The 17971-nt window shown below is 61.1% G+C and overlaps 2 protein-coding genes across 5 annotated transcripts; one reads left to right on the forward strand and one right to left on the reverse strand.

Annotated features, from left to right (window-relative positions):
• Nucleotides 1-786: 786 nt before the first annotated feature.
• NFE2L1 (NFE2 like bZIP transcription factor 1) lies at nucleotides 787-13358 on the reverse strand. 4 transcript variants are annotated; one of them, XM_053965296.1, is made up of 7 exons: nucleotides 13320-13358; nucleotides 12405-12623; nucleotides 11068-11561; nucleotides 5329-5544; nucleotides 4766-4855; nucleotides 4233-4394; nucleotides 787-4090 (listed from the first exon to the last, which is right to left on the reverse strand). In XM_053965296.1, exons 3-7 carry the CDS (start codon nucleotides 11557-11559, stop codon nucleotides 2750-2752), a joined length of 2301 nt encoding a protein of 766 aa, XP_053821271.1. In that variant the 5' UTR covers nucleotides 11560-11561; nucleotides 12405-12623; nucleotides 13320-13358; the 3' UTR covers nucleotides 787-2749. The 4 variants fall into 4 exon arrangements, with proteins under 4 accessions (XP_053821271.1, XP_053821272.1, XP_053821270.1 ...); XM_053965297.1 differs by lacking the exon at nucleotides 13320-13358 and adding an exon at nucleotides 12746-12995 and having other exon boundaries at nucleotides 5386-5544; XM_053965295.1 differs by lacking the exon at nucleotides 13320-13358 and adding an exon at nucleotides 12746-12995.
• A 725-nt stretch (nucleotides 13359-14083) lies between these two features.
• LOC128800236 (putative protein CRIPAK) lies at nucleotides 14084-17756 on the forward strand. The gene is made up of 2 exons (XM_053965299.1): nucleotides 14084-15875; nucleotides 17537-17756. Exon 1 carries the CDS (start codon nucleotides 14375-14377, stop codon nucleotides 15395-15397), a length of 1023 nt encoding a protein of 340 aa, XP_053821274.1. The 5' UTR covers nucleotides 14084-14374; the 3' UTR covers nucleotides 15398-15875; nucleotides 17537-17756.
• Nucleotides 17757-17971: the final 215 nt, after the last annotated feature.

A 17971-nucleotide genomic window follows, 5' to 3' on the forward strand; every position in this document is an offset into this window, starting at 1 on the left:
TTCCACCCTGCAATCCCAGCAGCTCTGCCCTCCTCCAGCCCCACAAAGAGGGGCTTGGTGCTGCTTCTCCAGGGGAAATCCGGGCGGGATTGAGGCGCTGGAAGCGCTCCCAGTGGAGGATTTGGGGCAGGATTTGGGATATTCCACCCTCAGGACAGGATCAGCTCCGGCCGCGGGGACGTGAGGGACAGGAGGGTCCCAGGCTGTTCCCAGCAGGAATCCCAGCCCTTGGGAGTCGGAATTCCAAAGAGAGGGATCCGGGCCTGCAGCAGCTTGGGGGGCTCAGCCCCAGGACCCCCGAGCTGGGAATGCAGCCAGGAGCTCGCTTCTCCTGGGGTCTGAGGAGGAGAAAGGACAAAAGGGCCAGAGCTGGTCCTTCCCACAGAGGAGTTTTTGCTTCTCCTTCTCCTTCTTTCTTCTCCTTTTCCCTTCTAGTTTTTCTTCCTTCTCCTCTTTTCCTCCTTTTCCTTCTCTTCTTTTTTCTCCTTTTTCCCTCTAGTTTTTCTTCCTTCTCCTCTTTTCCTTCTCCTCCTTTTCCTTCTCCTGCTTTTTTCTCCTTTTTCCCTCTAGTTTTTCTTCCTTCTCCTCCTTCTTTTCCTTCTCCTTCTTTTCCTTTTCCCTCTTCTCCTTCCTTCTTCTCCTTCTCCTTCTCCCTCTTCTCCTTCTCCTGCAGGGCTGGAACAACTCCCTCCCATCCAAGCTGGATCTGGAGCAGCTGTGATGGCAGAAAATCCCTGAATTCCCCCAATTTCATCCCCAAATAAAACCCCTCGGAGCCGAGGCTGGTACAGTGAATAAGCCGTTTTTATTTTTTTTTTTTTTGTCCTGTGCTCACAACAATCTCTCTTCTCTCCCTGACAGGTCACAGATCATTCAAATCAAAAAAAGTTTCTAAGAGGAAACAAACAAAAAAAAAATAATTTAAACCACACGCACAGGGCTCTCTCTCCATTCCAACCTCCCCACATCCCAACTTGTGCTTCATTCCCGGGAAGCCGGAGGGGGCTCGAGGGTCCCACCCGGCCAATCCCAGCTCCAAGCATTCCCAAAAAAACCTGGAAAACATTCCCACAAACCCACACACATCTTGCCAGCGGGCCTTCCCTGCTGCTTTTCCAGGTGGAAGGACCACCCTGGAATCCTCCTTGGATCCCATGCACAGGACTGGCTCGGAAAAGCCGTTATTTCATTTTATTTATTTTTTTTAAGCTTTTTTTTTTTTTTTTAATTATTATTATTTCTATTTTTTTTTTCATTTCTATTTTGGTTTTTATTTGGTTTTTTTTTTGTTTTTTTTGTTTTTTTTTCCGGTTGCTGGTAAAGTCAGAACACTCCCAGCTGTGCTATATGGAAATACAGCTCTAGGATGGTCTCCGAGGTGTGGAGACCTGACCGTGATCAAGGCACTACCCCCACCCCCCTCCTGAAAAACAAAGGAAGTCAGACCAACACCTCTAGGGACAGAAGAGAATCCTATAATGTGATCACACGGTTACACGGAGTCTTTATGGCAAAGAGAACATTGAGCAGCTTTGAACGTTTGGGCTTCTCCCTATTTTTTTTTTTTTTTTTGGCTTTTTTTGCTTTTTTTTTTTTGTAATTTTTTTTTAGGGTTTTTTTTTTCTTTCTTTCTTTCTTTGTTTTTTACTCAACACAAGCACTTCTAGACCCTAAAAGGGGGGAGGAAAAAAAAAAAATAAAAATTCAAGGCTGGAACCCCCCCAAAAACCCAAGCGTGGTTACGGGACGGGGACCTGCAGCTCGAGGTGACACCCCAAGGCCGGGGCTGAGGTTGGGATCGGGGTCCCAGCGCTCCCCTTGTGCTGTTCCTGACCCAAAATTCCTTCCCAGGAGAAGCAGGCGGGGGCTGAGTGCTCAGGAAGGGATCCTGCTGCTCCTCCAGCCCCGCTCCTCCCTCCCTTCCCCATCCCAAAGCTCTGCGTGGATCCCCCCTCGTCCTCCTTTCTCCCAGGATGGATTTTTGCCCTCTCCCCAGGCAGGAAAGGGTTAATGGGAGTCACCCCCTGGCTCTGCTCTTCCTCGGGCTGGAAGGGGTTAATGGAAGTCACGCCACTTCTGTGTCTCTCCACGTGTGCCCTGGTCTGATCTCCCATCGAGGAAGGAGAAATCTGGAATATCTCACACACACCGATGGCAGAAACGGGGTCGGGAAAAGGAAAAAGGAAAAAACAAAAAAAACCAAAAAAGAATTAAAAAAAAAAAAAAGGAAAAACAAATTAAAAACAACCAACTACCTGAAATCACAGAACTTTGGAAGTTCAGAAAAACGTCTCTCCTATAACTTGGTTTGAAGTCCATTCGCTTAAATCTCTTTTTTTTTCTTGTTTTTGTTTTTTTTTTCTCTTACTTAAAGCCAGTTCCTAACAGTAGTTTGTTTTTTTTTTTTTGTGGGAATTTTTTTTTTTTTTTTTTTTTTTTTTTTTGTTTTTTGTGGTTTTTTTTTTTTAACGCTTTATCCACCTCGTGCCAACCTCCCCAGCAGCGATGCCAGCTCGTCCCTGCTCTCCCAGCGCCCCGGGGGTGGCCGGTGGCAGCTGGGCTTGGGGTGGGCTCCGTCCCCCCACCCCCTTTTATTCCGGGACGGCCGCTCCCGCAGAGTCCCCGGCGCGCGCCGCCGGCGCCGCGTGCGCTTGGAGAAGACAGAATCGGATAAGAAGGCATCAAAGTTCCCTCCGCAAGCACTTCCAGGCTCGGCCCTCGTCCCAGCTCTCCCTTCCGCCGCCGCCCTTCACTTCCTCCTGTCCTTCTGCTTGCGCTCCTGGCGCCGCGGCTGCGGCTCGGCGGGCGCGGGCGCGCGCGGGATCAGCAGCACGCTGCCGTCGCTGCCGTACTGCAGCGCGTACCGGCTGGGCGAGTAGGGCCGGCCCTGCTCGTCCCGCAGCCGCCCGAACACCTCCTGGTACAGGCTCTGCACCTTCTGCTTCATCTGCCGGATGGATTTGAGGAACTCCACCTTCTCCCTGAGCAGTTTGGACTTGTCGCGCTGCAGCTCCTCCACGTCGCGCTCCAGGTTGAGGATGGTGTCCAGTTTCCTCTTGCGGCAGTTCTGGGCGGCCATCTTGTTCTTGCCGCGCCGGCGGATGTCGCGGATGAGGCTGAGCTGGGCCTCGCTCAGCTGGTACTTGGACAGGAGCTCGTTGAACTCCTCCACGGGCAGGTTGATGATCTTGTCGTTGGTGAAGGGGATCTTCATGGCCCTGGCGCGGTGCTCGTCGCGGCTCAGCTGCTTGTCCAGCAGCTCGGACGGTTTCTCCTTGCCGCTCTTCTTGCCGGCGCCGGGCGCTTTGGGCTCCTCGGGGTCCAGGGCGCCCGGGGCCATGTTGTAGGTGTGGTTGTGGCCGACGTGCTCCAGGTAAGGCAGGTAATGGAGCTGCGCCGGGTCCTGGTAGCTCATGCGGCAGAACTTGCTGTACTCTGGCTGGTAGCCAACCGCCCCTTCCGCTTCCTCAAAGTCCACGTTCTCCGAGTCCGAGCTGTAGCCCACGGCGCCTTCCTCGGAAAACGAGGAGGAGGAAGAGGACGAAGAGGAAGAGGACGACGAGGACGAGGCTTCGGAGCTGCTCAGGGACGCGGGGCTGTGGCCGGAATCCAGGGAAAGACCCGAGTCGGAATCGAACTCCTCTTCCAGCTGCGAGGCCTGCACGGGGTTGAAGCCCTCCTCGATGGCCAAGTCCATCAGGCTGATCTCATCCAGCATGGCCTCGTCCAGCAGCCCTCCCAGGGGGTCGGGCAGCTCGGGCCCGGCCGTCTCGTTACCCGTGCTGTTCATCTGGGGCGGGAAGAAGATCCCGCTCAGGTTGGTGGAGCCGAAGGTGCTGTTGAGGCCGGTGGAGTTGTCGGGCGTCAGCTGCAGCAGGGCCGAGCCGCCCGCCATGGAGGGGCTCTCCATGTCCGAGCTGAAGAGGGAGAAGTCCTGGGAGCAGCCGCCCAGCGAGGCCTGATGCAGGCTGACGTTCTGGTTGATGGGCGTGCCGGGGGCCAGGCTGTAGTTGGACGCCAGGAGGTCGCCGCCGCCGCCGCCGCCGCCGCCGTAGAGGCTCTCGGCGCTCGTGCCGTTCACCTCCATGGCCTGCAAGAGACGGGCACGGCTCGGTGGAGGACCCCGCGCGGGGAGCTCGGGGACGGCGCCGCGGCGTCACCGCGGCCGGGAGCCGAGCTCGCGCGGCCACGCCTGGAGGGACGAGGCCCTTCCCGCCCCTCCCGGGGCTCACCTGCATCTCCATGATGGACATCAGGTCCTGCCACTGCTGCTCCAGGTCGAAGGGCGACTCGGTCTCGGCCAGCAGAGGGGACAGCAGGCTGGGGGGGCCGCCCGGGGCCCGGCTCTGCCCGGGCACGGCTTCGCTCAGGGCGGGGACATCCGCAGCTGGGAACTGAGCACGCCAGGGAGTCAGGGCTGGCACCTCGGGGACACTCGGGGCTGCTCAGGGATGGACGCTCAGGGATGCACAGGGATTCTCAGGGATGGGTGCTCAGGAATGCACGTGGATGTTCAGGGATGCACATGGATGCAGCCAACCCCCCAGCCCAGCGCCCTTCCCGCCTGCTTTGCCGTGAACTAACGAGGAGCAAAGCCAGGAGGTTTTAATTAACGGCGGCCCCCCCTCCCCGCGTGGTTTCGCAGGGGGCCTGGAGCCTCCTGGAGCAGCCAAACCCAATTTGCTGCTGCGGGAGAAGCACGGGAGGCACCGAAACCCCAGCGAGAGAGGCAGGGAGAGCCTGGGGATCCACCCCGGGGGCTCACCTCGGAATTGTCCCCGAAGGGGAAGGTGGCCTCCAGCAGCCTAAGGCACTCCTCCAGGGACAGGGCTGTCTGATCCTCCGCTCCGGGCACCTGGGGGGACAGCAAACACACGGGCTGGGAGGTGCTGCTGAGGAGCACCGCGGGCTTTGGGAGGTGCTGCTGAGGAGGAATCAGCTCCCTTCCAGCAGGGCTGGATCACAGCGCATCCAAAAAAGAGCCAGAGCCCCACCCAGTGCTCCTGTGCTGGCTCCATCCTCCCGCTCCAGGCTACGGGAAAGCGCCAACGCCGCCGCTCCCGGCCAGCCTGCTGTCCCCTGCTGTCCCCCGCTGTCCCCTGCTGTCCCCTCCGGCCACGCCGGCCAGGGGGACTCTGCGGCAGCCCAAGGGGACACGGCCGGCCCTGCCCAAACGCTGCTGCCCACCTGGGCAACCCCTGCTGCTGCTGCTGCTGCTGCTGCTGCTGCTGCTGCTGCTGCTGGAGCAGCCCCCGCGCAGGCACCGGCACCGGCAGCGCCGGAGGGCCCCGGGAGCGCAGCCCCAGCCCGGCCGGCCCCGGGCGTTACCTGCGCAGGGAAACTCTCCCCGGTCTCTCCATCAACTAGCGGGATTCTATCCAAGACCTCATTCCCTGCACTCCTCCAGCTGTCCCCGCGCTCCCTCCCATCGCTCAGCTCTTTGTCCACTTCGCTCTCTTTCTGACGGTGGCTGTAGTCAAAAATCTCTCGCCCAGCGCCGAGATCAATATCCTGTCTCCACAGGATGTCAATCAAATCGATGTCCTGCAAGACAGACCACATTTCCTTCAGCCCCCCTGGCCTGGGGGGGGGGGTGGGGGTCCCCACCCAGCGGCCCCTCCCCAGGGACCCCCCGCCCGGCCCGCAGCCCACCCGCCGGGCCCCCCTCGGCCGCCGCCGCCGCCGCCGCCGGGGCTCCGGAGCCCCGCGGGCCGGCCGGGAGCGGCTCTGCGGGCTCCGCATGGCCGGCGCTGCCCTGCCCGCCGCCCATGGCCGCCCGCCCGCCGCCGGGGGAGGCGGCGGGGGCCGCCCGGGCCCGCGTCGCGGCGGTGGCTGCGCCGTGCCCGCCTTGCATCAGCCCGTGGTGCCATCCCGGCCATTTGCATAAGGGGTGGGGTGGCAGGAAAATCCCCGCATTCCCACCCACCTGATGCAACTTGAGCCGCCGCCGCTCCGCCGGGCCCCTGCCCGCTCCCCGCCGGCACCGGGCTGCCCGCAGCCCCCCCGGGCACCCCCCGCAGCCCCCCGCTCCTCGGGGCGGCCCCGGTACCTTTCTCATGTCCCCAGCTGCCGCCCGGGCCGCGGCGCACGCCGATCATGGTCCCCGGGGGAGGAAGAGGAGGAGGAGGAGGAGGAGGAGGCGACGGCGGGGCGGGCTGGCCGGGGCGCGGCGCCGCGCACGCATCGCCGGCCGGGGCGGCGGCGGCGGCGGCGGCGGCGGCGGCAGCGGCGGGGGGGAGCCGCGCTCCGCTCCGCCCCACCGGCCACAGGTGCCCGCGCGGCCCCGCTGCGGCGGCAGCAGCCGCCCCCGCCCCCGGTGCGGAGGATGCTGCTGTGGCTGCGGCGGCGGCCCCCGGGGCCGGGAGGGGCTCGGCGGGGCCGGGAGGGGCTCGGGAGGGACCGGGAGGGGCTCGGCGGGGCCGCCCCCCCCCCCCAACCCTCCCCCCGCCGTTCCCGGCTGCGGCGGGCGCCAAGCCCCGCCCCCTCCGCCAGGCCACGCCCCCTCCCCGCCGGGATGCGGCGCTCCCGGGCCACGCCCCCTCCGCCGACGGCCCCGCCCCGCCCCGGGCGGTGGCCACGACCAATCAGCGCCAATGGGGGCCGCCGCCCTGACCAATCAGCGCCGGCGGGGGCCGCCGGCTCAGCCAATCAGCGCCCGCGCGGCGCCCACCGGGCCGCGCCCCCGCCCTGGCGCAGCGGGGCCGGCCCCCCCCCCCCCCCCGGCCCCGCCCGCACCGCACCGGGAATGGGGAACGGGGGGCGGGGAACGCCGGGACCCCCGGCCCGGCAGCCCACACAGCCCGGGGTCACCTTGGCCCCGTCCCCCGGGACAGCCCGGCCCGGAGTGCGCGACCCCCGGTGAGCCCCTTCCCCTGCTGCCCCCGGTGCTCCGGGCACGCCCCGGCCCCGGTAACCGCGGCCAAGTGTAAGGAGATCCCCCGGCCGGCGGGGGGGGGGGGGGGGGTGACGGCGCTGAGCCCCCGCAGCTCATCACATGCCCCACGTATTTTTATCCTCGTGTTGTGGAAACGGCCCCGGGCACGGAGCCTCCGCCGCCCTCCCCACCCCCAATGCTGCAGAGGGAAGCGCTGGGATTTAATCCCAGCTTTGTCTTTAGTCCCGGCTCAAAATGGGCATTTTTTTATCCGTGGGATAAAAATCAAGTGGATTTCATAATTCCCCTGATTCCCCCCCAACCCCCACTCCCGCCCCGCCCGCTCTCCGGGTGCTGCAACGCCCAAAAAAGAAAAAAAAAAAAAAAAAAAAAAAAAAAAAAATCCCGCACAGCATTCCCGGAGCGAGTTCCAGCTTCCCGAAATTATTTATATCGCCCGTATTCCCCCGGCAAGGTCGCGCCTGGACCGCGCACAACCCACCGGGAGTCGCAATGTGCCAGGAAAAGTCATGGAAAAATTTCCAGCCCGGCCCCTGGAGCCATCTGCAGCTCCATCCCCGCCCGGGCCGGCGGGGAACAGCCCCGCGCCGCTCCCGGGGCATTCCCGGGGGGAAGATCCGCGGCTGCCCCGCGCCCTCCGCGGAGTCGGGGTGAAAAATCGCACCCTAAAAAAAACCAAAAAACCCAAAAAAACCCCAAAAGGAAAATGCGGGAGGGAGCAGCGAGCTGGGGGAGGAGAGCGGGATGGGGAGAGGGAGCGAGTGCGAGCCAGACACGGGATTTCCTGGAGCCACAGCGGCCTGGGGGAAATCGGGGAAAAAACAGCCTGGGAGCGAGCAGGAAAATCCGGGAGTGGGGGAAAAAGGGGAAAAAACAGCCTGGGAGCGAGCAGGAAAATCCGGGAGTGGGGAAATCATGGAAAAGAGAGCCTGGGAGCGAGCAGGAAAATCTGGGATTGGGGGAAAACGGGGAAAAAACAGCCTGGGAGCGAGCAGGGAAATCCGGGAGTGGGGGAAATCGGGGGAAAAACAGCCTGGGAGCGAGCAGGAAAATCCGGGAGTGGGGAAATCATGGAAAAGAGAGCCTGGGAGCGAGCAGGAAAATCCGGGAGTGGGGGAAAACAGGGAAAAAACAGCCTGGGAACAAGCAGGAAAATCCGGGATTGGGGGAAATTGGAGAGAACAGAGCCTGGGAGCGAGCAGGAAAATCCGAGATTGGGGGAAAACAGGGAAAAACAGCCTGGGAGTGAGCAGGAAAATCCGGGATCAGGGGAAACCAGGGAAAAGAGAGCCTGGGAGCGAGCAGGAAAATCCGGGATCAGGGGAAACCAGGGAAAAGAGAGCCTGGGAGCGAGCAGGAAAATCCGGGATCGGGGGAAAACGGGGAAAAAACAGCCTGGGAGCAAGCAGGAAAATCCGGGAGTGGGGAAATCATGGAAAAGAGAGCCTGGGAGCGAGCAGGAAAATCCGGGATTGGGGGAAATTGGAGAGAACAGAGCCTGGGAGCGAGCAGGAAAATCCGAGATTGGGGGAAAACAGGGAAAAACAGCCTGGGAGTGAGCAGGAAAATCTGGGATTGGGGGAAAACAGGGAGAACAGAGCCCTGAGGAAGAGCAGGGATCCTGTCCGGCACGGTTTTGGGGAAAATCACGGAAAACAGAGCCTTGGAGTGAGCAGGGATGTAGGAAAATCTGGGATTGGGGGGAAATCATGGAAAACAGAGCCCTGAGAACAAGTAGGGATGCAGGAAAAGCCGGGATCAGGGAGGAAATTAAGGAAAACAGAGCCACGAGGACGGAGGGGTGCGGGAAGGGCCGGGATCGGGGAAGGTGCGGCTGCAGATCTCCCCCACCCAGCCCTCCCTGATTCCCAGCCCAGGTTCCACTCCCAGCACGTCCAGGCCCGAGGAGGCCTCTGGAAAACGGCAGCTCCCGGCCTCTCTGCCCCCAAATTCCCTAAAAATCCTGGAAAACGGCAGCTCCTGGCATCTCTGCCCCCAAATTCCCTAAAAATCCTGGGAAACGGCAGCTCCTGGCCTCTCTACTCCCAAATTCCCTAAAAATCCTGGAAAACGGCAGCTCCCGGCATCTCTACTCCCAAATTCCCTAAAAATCCTGGAAAACGGCAGCTCCCAGCCTCTCTGCCCCCAAATTCCCTAAAAATCCTGGGAAACGGCAGCTCCCGGCCTCTCTGCCCCCAAATTCCCTAAAAATCCTGGAAACGGCAGCTCCCGGCCCCTCTCCCCACAAATCCCCCCTAAATCCAGGAAAACAGCAGCTCCCGGCATCTCTGCCCCCAGATTCCCTAAAAATCCTGGGAAACGGCAGCTCCCGGCCTCTCTCCTGGCAAATCCCCCCAAAATCTGATCCCGGTTTTCCCGCCCAAAGCTCCCCAGAGCCAGGAACCCCAAATTTGGGAAGGGCGGCGGAGCCTTCCCCGCGTGACCTTGCACGAGGCAAGGATGCAGCCCCTGCCGTGCCCAGGGCCGGGAATCGCCTCCCTGGGAATGCCGGGGATCGGCACAAGGGGGGAACACGCTCAGCCTCTGTCCCGCGTCCCTCTGGCACCTCCAAGGCCGCGCTGCCGGCCCCGAGCGGGGAGTTCCCCTGGGAACAGGGAATTGGGGATGACGTTCCCAGGGCCGGCTCCATCACCTCCAGCTGTGTCTCTGCAGCGCTCCCCACAGCCCGACCCCGATCCTGACCCTGATCCCAATCCCAGCCCGAATCCTGACCCCAATTCTGACCCTGATCCTGATCCCAATCCCGATCCTCACCCTGATCCAAATTCTGATCCCGATCCCAATCCTGATCCTGATTCCAATCCCGATCCCAATCCTGATCCTGATCCCACTTCTGATCCCAATCCCAATCCTGATCCTGATCCCAATCCCAATCCTGATCCCAAATCCCAATCCTGATCCTGATCCCAATCGTGATCCTGACCCCAATCCCAATCCCGATCCCAATCCCTGCTGCAGCACATGCCAGAGGTTCCCTGTGTCCCACTGGGAGGGCAGAGCCAAGCTGGCAGGACCTGGGGCCATGGATCAGCACTGACAGCCCCATTCCATACACCTGGAAGGACCTAAGGACATGGATCAGCACTGACAGCCCCATTCCATACACCTGGAAGGACCTGGGGCCATGGATCAGCACTGACAGCCCCATCCCACAGCCCTGGAAGGACCCAAGGCTGGGAATTACCACTGACATCCCCATTCCCTGACCCTGGAAGGACCTGGGGCCATGGATCAGCACTGACCCCCTCTCTCCACAGCCCTGGAAGGACCTGGGGCCATGGATCAGCCCCCAAGGCCCCACAGAACATGGGATGTGAGGAACCACAACCACAGCAGCAGCTCCCGGGGCCTGGAATCGCATCCCAAAGGTCGTGGCTCAAGCAGGAAAACCAAACCCCTCCCAGCCCAGCTCTGCCCAGCCAGCTGGGGAGGAAAAGTGAGGGAGAAACTGAATTCTGGGGAGGAAAACAGGAACTGAATTCTGGGGAGGAAAAGTGAGCAAGGAACTGAATTCTGGGGAGGAAAAGTGAGGGAGGAACTGAATTCTGGGGAGGAAAAGTGAGCAAGGAACTGAATTCTGGGGAGGAAAAGTGAGGGAGGAACTGAATTCTGGGGAGGAAAAGTGAGGGAGGAACTGAATTCTGGGGAGGAAAAGTGAGCAAGGAACTGAATTCTAGGGAGGAAAACAGGAACTGAATTCTGGGGAGGAAAAGTGAGCAAGGAACTGAATTCTAGGGAGGAAAACAGGAACTGAATTCTGGGGAGGAAAACTGAGGGAGGAACAGGCTCCGGGGAGGAAAACTGAGGGAGGAACAGGCTCCTGGCCAGGCTCCAGCCCAGCAACCCAACCACCTGCTCCACACCTGGGCCAGGGCTCTTTCCCAACACTCCTGTTTATTTCCCAGCTGGATTGCTCACTTTCCCAACCCCCGGAGTCACGAGGGGCCCCCCCCACAGCTGCTTCCCCCTCCTTTCACTGCTCCTCTGGAGCCAGAACAGAGCAGACAAAAAGGGAAAACCACCCCGGAATTACCCCGGGAGCGCTGGAACCCAGCCCCGATCCGGGATTGCGACATCAAGCACAGCGACGTCCAAACCCAGGCCCCAAAAACCTCCCTGAAAACACCCCCAGAAACGCCCCTCTTCCCTACCTCCTTGGTGAGATCCCCATTGCCAGGCGCTGCCACGGCTCCCAGATCCTCCAGCTCCTCCCCGAATCCCTGCTCGGCTCCGCTCTCCCTCACGCCGCCGTCGCCGGCGCCGCCATCCTGCAGCCCGCCGCCGGCCCCGGGCTGCCCTCCGGACACGGATCCCTCGGGATCCCGGTGCACCAGCCAGGCACTGACCTCGGTGCTGGGCACCTGGAACCTGTCCAGAGCCCTCACCTGGCTGAGCAGGCGGCGGGCGGTGAAGTAATAGTCCAGCTCGACGCTCTTTGGGTGGATGCCATATCCGTCCAAGGTGTTGCGCAGGTTGTGGAACTGGGTCTGGGTGTAGGCCGAGCTCTGGCCCAGGATGATCTCCCGCAGGGGAGGGAGCTGGGAATTCAGGTAGGTGTCCACGTCCACGCGCACGCCGACGAGGCTGAGCAGGATGGTGAACTGGATCAGGCCTTCCGTGAAGTATTTCTTCAGAGAGAGCATCTCTGGTGGAGGAGAAACAAAATAAAGTTAATAAAAAGCCCAAGGTTGGGAATGGGGATGGACAGCGAGGGAGGCAGGATGGTGAACTGAACTATTTCTTTAGACAGAGCATCTCTGGTGGAGGAGAAACAAAATAAAATTAATAAAAAGCCCAAGGTTGGGAATAGGGATGGACAGCGAGGGAGGAAGGATGGTGAACTCAAGTATTTCTTCAGACAGAGCATCTCTGGTGGAGGAGAAACAAACTAAAATTAATAAAAAAACCAAAGTTGAGGTTGGGAATGGACAGTGAGGGGGGCAGAACGGTGAACTGAAGTATTTCTTCAGACAAAGCATCTCTAGTGGAGGGGAAAACAAAATAAAATTAATAAAAAGCCCAAGGTTGGGAATAGGGATGGACAGCGAGGGAGGCAGGATGGTGAACTGAAGTATTTTTTCAGAGAGATCATCTCTGGTGGAGAGGAAAGCAAAATAAAATGGAAAAAAAAAAAAAAAAAAAAAAAAGCTTGAGGTCGGGGATGGACAATGAGGAAGGGCGAAGCCTCCACACAACAGGTCGGGTGGGTTTGGCTTTGCTCTGCCCCACTTTCAAGCAGCCGTTTCTGCCCTTCAGGGCAGAGCTGAAAACCGGGAGAAAAGTTTAAAGAACGCACGAAAAGGATTTTAGTTCAACGAGGCTCGGTTTTCCTCTGCAAAAGCCAGGAAATCGGTGCGTGGAGAAGTGGGGAAAAAAATCAAAGTTTAGACGCGGGAGCTCCCCCCAGCAGCTCCACCCTCGCCTTCCCTTTTGTTTTTATCCCGCAGACCACGCGGAGACGCGGAATTCCCCGTCCCACGGGACTTACTGTCCGAGAACTCCACATGCAGCGACTTTCTCCGTGCCCCCGCAGCTCCCCCCGGCTCCGGGACGGGCTCCGCTCCTTCCAGCAGCTCCCCCGGCTCCTCTTCCTTCCCTCCCCTGCTCCCGACGCTTCTTGCGGGAGCCTTTTATGAGTCAAAGGTCCCGGGCATGGGAAGATCCAAAGACTCCGACGCTCCCGGCTGCGATTTCATCAGCAGCTGCACTGTAACCAGAGAGCAAACGCGCTGACACCGGGGGCACCACCCCGCTCGCACGGCGCCTTCCCCGCGCCGATTCCCGGGAATCGCGCTGGGATTCCCCGTTTTCCTGCCGGGGCCCCGTTACCTCCGGCGGCAGCCCCGGCCGCGCTCCCCCTGCCCGAGCTATTCTTAGGCCGGTGCGTCAACTTCCCGCCGGCCGAAGGAATCCGGCTGCCGTTCCCTGCTTAGCCCGGTTTCCAGCCGGGCCGGGCCTTTTCCATGGAGCACCGGGAACGCTCCCGGGCCCGCCCCGCTCCGCTCCCGCCGCCCCCGGCGCGCCGGGGCGGCTCCCGCGGTGCGGAGCCCTGAGCCGGGGGGACCCCGATTTTTGAGGGGGTTGGGGGGGGGGGTGTCCCCGGTTTTTTTTTTTTTTTGGGGGGGGGGGTCCCCGATGGGGGTCACGTGCGCGCCCCGTTCCCCCCTCCCGGGGCCCTTTAAGGCCCCACGTGACCTCACCCCCCCCCTCAAAAACCCGGCGCGGCCACGTGACCCCGCCCCGCCCGCGCGCGCGCTCCCGCGGCCTCGCCGTCCCCCTCAGCGCCGCCCGCCCCGCCCCGCCCCGCCCCGCGCGCGCCGCCGCCGCCGCCGCCGCCACCACCACCCCCACCGCGACCTCCCGCACGCCACCTCCCCGCACCCTCCGCCACAGATTCCGGTACCCGCCGGGCTCCGCCGCCGCTCCGGCCCCGCCGCCGCCGCCGCCGCTCCCGCTCCCCGCCCCGGCCCAACCGCCCCCCCCCACCCTCCGCCCGCCTCGCGCGGCGCCGCCGCCAATCACCGCCCGCCGAGGGGAGGCGGGAGCGCGGCGCGGACCAATGGGAAGCGGGCGGCGCAGAGCGCCTCCCGCCTCCCCGGCGCCGCTTTGATTGGCAGGCGGGCTGACCAACGGGCGCGCCAGGAGGCGCGGGCGGCCCTCGCGCTCGGCGCAGCCGAGCCAATGGGAAATGAGAAGGCGGGAAGCGCGGCTCGCCCCGCTGCGTGATTGATTGACCGCGCGCCCACCCAATGGCGCGCAAAGCCCACACTGAGTGACAGCGGCGCGAGCCAATGAGAGGACGCGCGGGGCCCGCGCGCCTGAGCGGCAGCGGCGCGCACCAATCGCTGCGGGGCGGCGGCACCGCCCCCTTCGCCCCGCAGCGGTTGCCAGGGCAACGGGCGGGCCGGGCCCTCAGCGGGGTGAGGCCGCCATGGCGCCCCCGGCGCTCTGAGGGGCCGGGAGCCGCTGCCGGGCTGGCCCCTCAGCCTTGCCTCCCTCGGGAGCGCCCAGGGCCGCCGCAGCCCTCGGGCATGGCGATGCTGGTGAACGTCCCCCCGTCCCCGCGGGGACAGCCCCGAGGGAGATTTGGGGGCCGCCGGGGGGACACGGGGACAGGCGCGGCCTCGGCCGGGACCGGCGTTCAGTGACTGCCGGGGTGGGCAGGGGGTGAGGGCCAGGCTGCGGCTCTTCCCAGCGCCCTCAGCTGCCCAAAAATCTGCTCCGGGCCAGGATCTGTGGGAAGAGAGGCGGAAAAGCGCTGCCGGCGCCAGAACCTGCCCTTCCCTTTCCCTCCCAGGGACGTCGAGCCCCGATGCGCCCTAAAACCCCAAAGCCGAGCTGAACAACCACGGAGCGGGGCTCGAACCCGTGCCAGCTCCTTCACCCCTTCCCACATGGATCCACGCGGGATTCCTGCCCTTCCCACATGGATCCACGCGGGATTCCTGCCCTTCCCACATGGATCCACGCGGGATTCCTGCCCTTCCCACATGGATCCACGCGGGATTCCTGCCCTTCCCACATGGATCCACGCGGGATTCCTGCCCTTCCCACATGGATCCACGCAGGATTCCTGCCCTTCCCACATGGATCCACGCGAGATTCCTGCCCCTTCACCCATTCCCACACGGATCCAGGCAGGATTCCTGCCCTTCCCACATGGATCCACGTGGGATTCCTGCCCATCCCTGCTCCCTGTGGGATTCCTGCCCTTCCCACATTGATCCACGCGGGATTCCTGCCCCTTCACCCATTCCCACATGGATCCTTGTGGGATTCCTGCCCATCCCTGCTCCCTGTGGGATTCCTGCTTCTTCCCACATGGATCCACGCAGGATTCCTGCCCCTTCCCACATGGATCCACGTGGGATTCCTGCCCCTTCACCCATTCCCACATGGATCCACGCAGGATTCCCGCCCATCCCCGATTCCTGCCCTTCCTGCTTCTTCCCACATGGATCCACACGGAATTCCTGCCCCTTCTCCCCTTTCCACAGGGATCCACACAGGATTCCTACTCCTTCCCACATGGATTTGTGCAGGATTCCTGCAGATCCCTGCTCCCTGTGGAATTCCTGCCCTTCCCACATGGATCCACGCAGGATTCCTGCCCCTTTGCCCACATGGATCTGTGTGAGATTCCTGCCCATCCCTGCTCCCTGTGGAATTCCTGCCCCTTCCCACATGGATCCGTGCGAGATTCCTGCCCATCCCTGCTCCATGTGGGATTCCTGCCCTTCCCACACAGATCCACGCAGGATTCCTGCCCTTCCCACATGGATCCCTGTGGGATTCCTGCCCATCCCTGATCCACGTGGGATTCCTGCCCCTTCACCCATTCCCACATGGATCCACATGGGATTCCTGCCCGTCCCTCATTCCTGTGGAATTCCTACCCCTTCCCACACAGATCCCTGTGAGATTCCTGCCCATTCCTCCTCCCTGTGGGATTCCTGCCCCTTCCCACATGGATCTGTGTGAAATTCCTGCCCATTCCTGCTCCCTCTGGAATTCCTGCCCCTTCCCACATGGATCCCTGTGGGATTCCTGCCCATCCCTGATCCATGTGAGATTTCTGCCCTTCCCACATGGATCCCTGTGGGATTCCTGCCCATTCCTGCTCCCTCTGGAATTCCTGCCCTTTCCCACATGGATCCACATGGGATTCCTGCCCTTGCCACACGGATCCCTGTGGAATTCCTGCCTGTCCCTGCTCCATGTGGGATTCCTGCCCTTGCCACACGGATCCCTGTGGAATTCCTGCCCAAACCCGTGCCAGCAGGTGGGAGGCCCTGGCAGCACCACCCCAATCCTGCCATTCCAGCCCATCCCAGACATCTCTTCCCTGCCCCAGAAACCTGCCGGGACAAACAGGATGCCACAGAGGCTGCTTCATCCCAGGGAAGAAAAAAAAAAAAACACGGAAAAATCGGCGTGGGATCCGACGCCTCGCGGCGGGGTGAGCTTGGCCAGGTCTTCCCAGGTTTTCCCAGGTTTTCCCAGGGTTTTCCCAGGGTTTCCCAGGGTTTTCCAGGCTGATTGTGCCCCCCCAAAAAACCTGCAGAGATCCAGGGAGGCAGGGGTGAGTCCAGGGAGACAAGGGAAGGTGTTGGAGAGGCTGGAAGTGCCCAGATCCCGGAGATTTTGGGTCACGTGCTCCCCAAACCCTCCCTGGATGCATTTTCGGGGTGTTTTCCACCCTGAACCCATCCTGCGTTGGATTTTGGGGGTGATGCCCACCCTAAACCCATCCTGCATTGGATTTTGGGGGTATTTTCTACCCTAAACCCCCCCAGGTTGGATTTTGGGGGTGTTCTCCACCCTAAACCCCCCCAGGTTGGATTTTGGGGGTGTTTTCTACCCTAAACCCCCCCAGGTTGGATTTTGGGGGTGCTTTTCACCCTAAACCCATCCTGGGTTGGATTTTGGGGCTGTTCTCCACCCTAAACCCATCCTGGGTTGGATTTTGGGGGTGATGCCCACCCTAAACCCATCCTGGGTTGGATTTTGGGGCTGTTCTCCACCCTAAACCCCCCCAGGTTGGATTTTGGGGGTGTTCTCCACCCTAAACCCATCCTGGGTTGGATTTTGGGGCTGCTCTCCACCCTAAACCCCCCCCCCCCCGAATTGGATTTTGGGGGTGTTCTCCACCCTAAATCCCCCCAGGTTGGATTTTGGGGTGTTCTCCACCCTAAACACATCCGGGTTTGGATTTTGGGGCTGTTCTCCACCCCAAACCCCCCTGGGTTGGATTTTGGGGGTGATGCCCATCCTAAACCCATCCTGGGTTGGATTTTGGGGCTGTTTTCCACCCTAAACCCCCCCAGGTTGGATTTTGGGGCTGTTCTCCACCCTAAACCCCCCCAGAGTTGGATTTTGGGGTGTTCTCCACCCTAAACACATCCGGGTTTGGATTTTGGGGCTGTTCTCCACCCCAAACCCCCCTGGGTTGGATTTTGGGGGTGATGCCCATCCTAAACCCATCCTAGGTTGGATTTTGGGGCTGTTTTCCACCCTAAACCCATCCGGGTTTGGATTTTGGGGCTGTTCTACACCCCAAACCCCCCCGAGTTGGATTTTGGGGTGTTCTCCACCCTAAACCCCCCCGGGTTGGATTTTGGGGCTGTTTTCCACCCTAAACCCCCCTGGGTTGGATTTTGGGGGTGATGCCCACCCTAAACCCATCCTGGGTTGGATTTTGGGGCTGCTCTCCACCCCAAACCCCCCCAGGGAACAGGGGGTGTCTGGCAGCCCCCCCAAACCCCCCGTGACTGCCCGGGGCAGTTTCCAGCTGGGAACCCGAGCCGGGCTGTCCCTCCCGGGTTATTTTTAGTGTCCCCAGGGCTCTTTGGGGACAGCTGGCCCTGTCCCCGTGCCCACCTCGTGCCACTCAGGGGGGCACGGAGCCCCTTCCCCATTTTTTAATCCCCAGGAAAACGCTCCAGCCCCAAAAATTAAAGGGAAAACCTTCCCAAACAAGGCAAGATTTGGGTGAGTCACCAGAAAATTCCAGGCTGGGAGAAGTCAGGGATTGGGAGCAGGGACATGGAAGGGTTGGAATTATTTGGGATGGATCCAGGAGCCCCTTCCCTTTTTTTTTTTTTTTTTTTTTCTCCCCAGGAAAATGCTCCACCCCAAAAATCAAAGCAAACAAGGCAAGATTTGGGTGAGTCACCAGAAAATTCCAGGCAGGGAGGGCTCAGGGAAGGGGAGCAGGGACTGGGATTATTTGGGATGGATCCAGGAGCCCCTTCCCAGGTCTGGGATCCTGGGAATATCCAGGATTAATTAGGCACTAATGAAGTTTGTCCTTCCAGCTGCATCCAGCCACAATTAAAGATTTTCCTGCCCAATCCGGTGTCGGGGTGGACCCGGCTCTTTCCCTCCTTGCCGGGGTGGTTTTTTGGGGTATTTGTGGGGTTCTCTTGTTAAATCCCAATCTTTATGGAGCGATCACTTCCATGGGTCCAGCTCAGGGGTCCCGTGGGGCTGGGACCCCCCACTCCCCATGGATGTTCCCTACAGACCCCCCCAGACCTTGGGAGAACCATCCTA

The sequence above is a fragment of the Vidua chalybeata genome, chromosome 26 (assembly GCF_026979565.1).
Source record: "Vidua chalybeata isolate OUT-0048 chromosome 26, bVidCha1 merged haplotype, whole genome shotgun sequence".
NCBI lineage: Eukaryota > Metazoa > Chordata > Aves > Passeriformes > Viduidae > Vidua > Vidua chalybeata.